Genomic DNA, 8,487 nt, shown 5'->3' on the forward strand with positions numbered 1-8,487 from the left:
TACCTGAAAATAAAAGAATATGGATAAATCTGGGTAAATAACTTTCCGGAAAAACGAATGGGGCCATAATGTTATGATGTATCTTTCGATTGTAAAAGGAATGTAAATATTACCTATCAGTTATCTGCTAGGGGACTATATGTAAATATGTTTACTGTTTAGACAATTAATGAATTATTCATTTTTTTTCTAAATAAATAAAAGATATCTTGGCTCTGCAATTTTTTCCCAGTTTATTTACTTCCGAAGCACATAACATAATCAGTTAAAACAAGAAAATACAGATATACGTATCAGAAATTCAAAAAACTATCCACCTAAAATTAGGTGACCAAAGGAAAATCCCAGTAAAATCCAACCTTCCAAGTAAAATCCCAGAATTAGCAACTGTACATATTATTCCCTGTAGGGAAATTCCATGAAGGAATGAGCTACAGAACCATTTTGTTTCCATTTTCACTAAAAAAGGAAAAAAAAATTATCCAGGGAAGAAAATATCCTTTGAATTTTACAACCAATAAAAACTCCACCGTTGAACCTAAACTCTAGATGTTCCAAGTTTTCGTTCAAACAAGCGACGAAGGAGATAGACTTGGAGAACACTAGCTCCTATTAGTGCTGCTGACTCAAACATGGCCTTATGTATTGCCCTCCGGCTCATTCCTTCATTCACTGCGGTTTGTCAGCTTAAAATCAGAATTAAAAGAATGATGGAAATATAAGATCCATTATAATATCTACTTTTGCTGGAAATGCATTGAAAATTATGCTAGTTTCCCAAATATAAAATTGAAATAAGAGAACTCTTCAATCATTGTTTAAACTTCTCTTTATATCATAAGGAAATGCTAGAGAAAATTGTAAATTTCGATGCCTACACAAACTTAATTGTTCACTTAGAATATTTATTTATGGGATTCAAGAGTAGCCCTGACAAGAGATAAAATGAGGGAAAGCAGATTAAGATGATCCGGTCATTTACACTATACAGCACAATTAAGAAGTCATCCATTGCAAGTTGAATGATCTAGAAGATCAGGGCGAGGCCAAAACAGACATGTGTTGAAGTAGTGAGAAACAACTGCAGGGTCCATAATCAACAATAGACATGGTACTGCAAAGCGTAGAGTCGAATAGGTGAAATAGGATTGATGTAACTGACTTCATCCAGTCGGGATGAGACTGTTGTGTTGAATTTGAGTGTATGCTCTTAATGCAGAGTATTTACATGGTAAATAATTGAAGTAGATTAACATGAACAAAAATGACTGATGGATCATTAAGCTTCCACAATCTTGCCATGTGTAAGAATAGTGTAAACAGGATTTAGACTTTTTTTGGGGAGAGAGAGAGAGAGAGAGAGAGAGAGAGAGAGAGAGAGAGAATGTCTGTCAAATGTTTAAAAAAATGGTCATGCATATCCTTTCCTTATATTATGTCTTCAATACAGACTGTTAGACTGACTACACCCTAGGTTTGTCATTCATTCAGTACCCCATCCAAACTCAACGCATTATACAATGTTTAACATTAAGGGGGTGTTTGACAACGTGGTTGGCTTTGTTTTTGAAAACAAAAACAACTGCCACATCAGCAAAACAATTGCCCAAAAGGAAGGATTTTTTTTTTCCCACATGGTATGAACCATTGACCTGGCACTTTCTCCTGGATAGAAGGCGATGCACATAGGGGTGAATTCGAGCCGAGCTGAGCTGAATAGTATGAGTCTCGAGCTCGATTTTGAATATTTTTTATTTGATATTTAAAAAAATAAGAATTATAATATTTTTATTATATATATATATATATTCGAGCCGGCTCGTGAGGCTCACGAGCCGAGCTCTAGTAGGCTCGAGCTCGCCTTGTTTCATAATCGAGCTAGTGAATTGGGCTCGAGCTCGGTTGAAACCGAGCTGAGCCGAGCTTGAGCAGCTCGTGAAAAGATCAGCTTTGGCACCCCTAGATGCACATAACTAAGTTTCTTTACCACCAGAACTTTGGTAGCATGCACCCCTACAATACATGGTGCACAATTCCCTAAAATTCTAAAGGTTTCATTTATCATATTCTAGTTGAGGATTTTGTATACCAGATATTAAGTCAATCAGATGGCCTTAACATCTAAAAAGATTGTAGAGTTCTTGGCCAATCAAATAAAAAGGCTGTAATCTTGAAAGAGATATTTTACCTGGTCAATTAGAATCATCCAACAAATTGATTTTGTCTCCAAGGTTCCCTACTCCATTGGGCATTCATTCAATAATTTAGATTAAAATGGAGCTACACCAAAGTTGATGCAGGATGGTAAGGGGTTGTCAAGGCAACACCAAGGTGGACACCTAGGCGACAAGGTGCCCATGGAGGATCACCTCACTTAAGCACCTAGCTATTTTGTACATGGGGCTATAAAATATTTTTATATTCTTATTTAGAGATTATAATAATAAAATAGAAAATTATAAACTACATTATTCAACAGACCAATGACTTGAGGCTTTCGTGATCCTTCAAGCCCCTCCTAAAACCCATAGCCCTATCTTTTTTGTTCCCACAGTGATTATCAAAGAATCTGGACATCAATATCCACAGTTGATTTTCTTGTAATTTCTTTTTGATGTCCTTTGGTGATAGCTCTCTCCACCCCCTATTTCTCAGCATCAGCTCTATGGATTGGACCTGTCTCCTAAGGTGAAAGTCTTTTGTTGGGAGGCTTTCTTGAAAATTATGAACATGGGTGACATGCTCTAATAGAGGAGGATTAATCAGTGCATATCTCCTCATACATGTGTCTTTTGTCTGAGAAATGATGAGAATGTGAATCATCTCTTTCTTGAGTGTCCTTTCACTTTAAAGTGTCAGGTTGCCTTCCTCAACTCAACAAAGCCTGGTCCCAACTATATGGGGTCGGCTTCTTCCTATGCAGACAAAAAGAGGGAAAATTCTATGGCACTGAATAAGGTTAGAAATTCTAACGAAGTATTTAGTTCAAGAGCAACATACAATTTTTTTGAGAACAAAAGTCAAAATTCAGAAAGTGATAGTATTATAGATCTTTGCTTGATATGGGTGGAAGATAGGTTCAACGCTAGAGCGGGGTTTCAAGGAATCCCAATTGAATTGATCCTAAGAGGATAGTCAAAGACTAGTCAGTTCTATACGCCATAGGTTGCACTTGAACAAGGATATGTTGAGCTAAAGCTTGATGGTAGCTCTCTCGGGAACCCAGGCCAATCAGGTATAGGAGCTTTCAGATATAAAAAGGCCATTGCCCAAAGTTGGTACCAGCTATTTGGGGTCTAAGAAGGAACAAACTGGATACGGTCCTAATTTTTTGCATTCTTCTGCACAAAATGGCTGCCCTTGAACCCACATTCTTACACTTGTCAGCCCAAAACTTTACCATCACACCATGCAATGACCCCTAGTTTTCAGATATCACATGGGGAATATGTTCTTTAACTATATATTGGCCCAGCTAGAATGAGAAACTCTTTTAAGGGCCATTAGGTCTTTTGCATGGTCTGAGATTTGCACGGGAAAGAGACTGAAGAGGTTGGTGGTTGAGGTAGGTTGTCAAGTTGTGATCAGTTGGTTTCTCTCAGATTGAATGACCTTGATTTCTCGGGTGGGACTCCCAGGTCTGCTAACAGACTAACAGCAGACAGTCTATCCAGGATGGAAGTCAACAAGAGATAACTATGGGAGATGCCGGATGGTCAAGGGAAACATTTGTAATTTTGTTTTATGTTTGGGCTTTCCGATGCTGTCAATCATTGACTGTTAACTTTGTTTCTTTTATACCACTCCAAGTTTCTTGGAGAGCAGGCTGCACTGTGTTTTCTATTTCTATCTGAATGAGATTTTCTGTTGATTAAAATAAGATATTTTTATACATACCTAGTGCTTGGCGGTCAGTCTGAGCCTCCAACCAGTGTTGTTCAAATTGGATATTATAAAGAGATTCCTCTAACTTAGCAATCTGTTCCATCAAGGGGTTGAAATGTTCTACGGACATAGAGATAAGCTATCAGAAGTCTATTCACTCAAGCTAGGTGCACACAAACTAGAAGATATAACCCAGAAACATAGTGCTCTTACCATCTTTAGCATGCTGATCAAAGTGTGCAAAATGGCCAACATGTACATCAAAGTCTATGGTTTCATGATAAGGAGATTTGTTAGTGAAGCAAAATTGGTGAAGACCTTTCTTGCGAACTGTGAAGTCAAACTTTTCACTTGTCTTATCACGAGAGTCATGAATTTGATCACCAGAAGGCCCCTTTACCTGATTATAACAACACACTCATGCAATCATGTGATGGTATTTATAGCAAATGAGAGAACGGTGTAAAACAAAGGCTAAGGAAAGTCTCAGACAGACAAATCTCAGGAAATCAACCGAGTAGCATTAGAAGTCCGAAATCATCAAACTAGTATATAAATACAAGCTCCTTTTAAGGACTTTGGAAGAAGGAAGGGGAAAAAGAAAAGGTTGCTAGCGAATCTTTGGGAACACATCATACAACTAAAGGATACCACTGAAAATTTTGATGAGTATTTTCTTCAATTTTCTGTCACACAATCGTTGATTACGCAATTAAAATCCCTAGCAGTCTTCTCTTGTGGTCCCCCTAAAAAAACTCGTTAACCGATGCCCTCGATATCCCAATTTTATACTGTATATCTGACTCCCGAAACTCCACCGGTTTGAATTTTAACATCTTGGCACACCCTTTTTATACACCATATATTAAAATCTATGCCAGTAACACACCTAGAAAAGAGACTGAGCTGGATAAATCCAATTCAATCGATGGGATGAACTGGCTTAACCATAAGTCTTTTTTTTATTGGTATGGTATCAATAGGTATTAAGTTCTTTTCTTCTGTTTCCATCAAAATCATTACTGTAGATTGCTTTAAATGTTTGAGAAAAATGTAAAATGGCAATGAAGATACTTGGTAGTTGGTACACCTGATCCCACTTCCCCGAAAATAAGCAGAACTTACCACAAGATCTACACCATCTTCACCGTAACTCCATGGTGTGTCAGCTTTAATCACAACAAAGGAAACATGAACGGTATCCCCTTCATACTGAACGTTGTGAGAGAAGCACTCTTCTCTGTCGATAACAAATCTAATTCCAATTGCTGTTTGCAAGCTTGATAGAAGCACCAGTGGGACAATAAGTGCAAATATCGAGGGAAGAACCTCCATCTGTAAATTCACCACAACAACACGAAAATATTGATTAGAGATAAAAGGGTTCCCAAGACAAACCAAGTATTATGTCGTGAAACTGTTTTTTGTCCTCGACCGCTATATCTACAGACAATTACGACTTCACACACCCACCCAAGACCAGAGAGAGAGACGAACAATCCATTAATAAGAAATTAGGAGTCTGGAAATCATATATATACATAGAGAGAGAGAGAGAGAGAGAGAGATAAAACCGGATTCACGCTAATACGGATTGTTTTCAAATTGCAACAACCACAAAGAATTAGAAAACGGAAACCCGCCACCCTCCCAGAAAAAAAAAAGGATGGAAAAAAGAATGCAAAATCAAAAAAGGCTCCTGTGTAGAACTTTAATTTAAAATCTAGCGAAGACGAAACAACGTAGAATCAGATCTGATAAGCTGAACTCTGATGAAAAGAAAGGGATAATTATGCATCCAACGAAATTATAAAATCCCTTTTGATTTCATCGGTTAAAAGAAAAAGATGAAATGTAAACTATGGCCATGAGGTAGGAATTAATTACCTTTGGATTTGAAGAATGCAATGGATCTAGGGAAAGTTTGCAGGAGAAGACGAAAGACTGCACCTTCTCTCCTCAATATTGAGCTCTCTCAAATATAAAATTGGTAAACTAACCAAACGAGCCTTCTCCGCTTCTTTATTTCAGACCGAGAAGTAACGAACGATAAATGACCTGACATTTGTTGTAATAAAGGTTGTTATTTGGGAATTGGGATCCCTCCCGTTGAGGAAGGTACGCGTTCGAACCCGTGGAAAGGCGGGCTCTTCGTCAGTGGGTCCCGCTTGAATCGTAGCGTCACACATATTACCGGACAACCCTCGAAATATGCTTCTTGCCGCCCTTTTCTAATAAATCGGACTGTGCCGCCCGTGGCTGGGCACGGCTCGGCATATAGATCGGGGGCCGTGCCAGGTATGGCATGATTGTACAGGATGTATCGGGTTTGAGGTTTTAGGTCTATGGGCTGGTATGAAATCATACGATCGAGTCGTGTTATTTGCAGTCCTCGTATTGGTATGATCTATAATATTTATATTTATCTATATTATATATAAAAGTGTTAAAATTTTTTTGGACTAAAATTATCCTTCATTCTCTTATTTGAGAAAGGATATAAAAGTTATTTTATTATAGTTTTAATGATTATCATAATGACTATATTTGTGTATTTTAATTTATTTCTAATTGTAAGGTTTGAAAATGTAACTTTAATTATTACTTTACAGGTCATTTAATCCCCTCTCATTAAGTTTTACACTTATGGTATTAAATCTCATTTTCTCTTATTAAATCCTATATTTTTTAAGTTATTTTTCGCTAATAAATACTATCAATTAGATCTATGTCAATATTTTAACAATATAAATCCATAATTTTAAAACTGACTCAAAAACAAAATCATTCTTTATCCAAGTAGCGATTATGCAATTCAATAATTCAAATCAAATTGATCAACCTATGAACTCATAGTTAGGTAATAAAATTTTTTAAATAGAAATAAATATAGAAGATTACAAAAAAAAACTAGACACATTTATGATATTTTTATTAATCAAACTAAAAAATAAGTGTAATAAACAAGAATTATTTTTACTGAAAATGAAAATGAAATACATAAGATAGAACTAACCAAAAATGAAATATAAAAACTAATAGTAAATGGTTCAACTTTTGGGTTAAATGTGTTAACCTTTAATGTCATAAATAAATAATAAAGTTTAAAAAATACATAAATTTTGCAAAAAAAGAATTCAGACACATGTATAATATCATATTATTTGTCATGTTAAACAAAAAATAAGTGTGACATATCAAAATTATTTTTACACAAAAAATATAAAAAACTGATCACATCCATATTTCTATATTTACACTATTATTAAAAATATTTTTGACAAAAATCAAGGTTTTAAAAATTGACCCAAAAATAAAACCACTTTGACTTTCGATTTCTAGACCAACGGTTCAACCATCCAGTTTGAGTGGGTCAAAGTCCACCTTATATATATTATGAGAGGGGAGTGTGAGACTTTGAGAAAGAGGCGGCTGGTTAAAGCTAAAAATTGAGAAAAAAAAAGAGAATAATAAGATGGTGATGAAGAAGAAGAAGAATAGAAGAAAGAATCACCAGAGGTGGTTGTCACTATGTTCACCGGTTGTTGTTGCAAAACCATTTGCCTTGAGAAGAATAATAAGAAGGAATCGCCACCGACAACTATCTCCATGTTCGTCATCAACATTGCTACAACACAGTTTGCTCTTTTCTTACATCTCTTTCATCTTTCTAAACCTCTCTCAAGTCCTAGATTATTTACTTCATTGGTGTATCTTAGATTTTAATATAAGATCGGTGTTTAATCTCTCATCTCTTGGATCGATTTTTTGATTTCTTCATTGCAGTTGCAATTTTTTTTTTTTTTGTTATACCTTAAAAAGAATCAAATAAATGAAAAAACTCAAAATCAAAATGGAAAAACTAAAAACCCTAACTAGTTTTGACCATTGGGAACAATCGAATAGGATTATAAAATATGAAAGTTTGTCTTTTTCAAATTATTTTAATTTATATTTTAAAATAAATAACAAATTTGAAATTAGTTTGAAAACAACACAAGAACCATTAATTGGGTTGAACATTTTAATGGTTAAATCGACCCGGTCAATGGTTCTCTAACCATTTCAATGGTTTTTGTAAAATAGCAATCCAGTGCCAAAATGGAACCAATGACCTAACCAGTTCCCGGGCCAAACGGTTTGACTATCCATTTTGGTTTGATTTTTAATACAATGACTAAAATATTCATTTATTAATTTAGTCCCTATTTACTTGTAAGGTCTAAATTGTAAATTGAACTACTACTTTTCACCTCATTCAATTTCATCTATTTAAATCTTAATTTTTTTTTATAAAAGAACAAAAGAGAAAAGATACACAAAAGATAAAGCACTACAAAAAGAGGAGTCTAGCCAAGTAGATAGGCATGTCAAAGATACTTGAAACTTCACAATTTGATATGATTATCACATATTTGGATGAGGTGTTTATGCAACCAAATTTGGATTTTGCAATTTGCATTTGATTAATAATAAAAAATACATAAAGTATAAAAATTTTGGGTATATTATTATTATTATTATTATTATTATTATTATTATTATTATTATCTAAAATTGCCACATACAAAGCCGTGGGTCGTGTTGACGGCTTACAATTAA

The 8,487-nt window shown here is 34.9% G+C and overlaps 1 protein-coding gene across 1 annotated transcript; it reads right to left on the reverse strand.

Annotated features, from left to right (window-relative positions):
• Window positions 1-208: 208 nt before the first annotated feature.
• LOC148878524 (transmembrane emp24 domain-containing protein p24beta2-like) lies at window positions 209-6,089 on the reverse strand. Its single transcript, XM_088955929.1, has 5 exons — window positions 5,773-6,089; window positions 5,011-5,220; window positions 4,099-4,285; window positions 3,898-4,005; window positions 209-672 (listed from the first exon to the last, which is right to left on the reverse strand). The coding sequence occupies exons 2-5, from the start codon at window positions 5,218-5,220 to the stop codon at window positions 539-541; spliced, it is 639 nt and encodes a 212-aa protein (XP_088812055.1). The 5' UTR covers window positions 5,773-6,089; the 3' UTR covers window positions 209-538.
• Window positions 6,090-8,487: the final 2,398 nt, after the last annotated feature.

This window comes from Nelumbo lutea, chromosome 1, assembly GCF_056320005.1.
Source record: "Nelumbo lutea isolate HS-2025 chromosome 1, American lotus-T2T, whole genome shotgun sequence".
In the NCBI taxonomy this organism is placed as follows: domain Eukaryota; kingdom Viridiplantae; phylum Streptophyta; class Magnoliopsida; order Proteales; family Nelumbonaceae; genus Nelumbo; species Nelumbo lutea.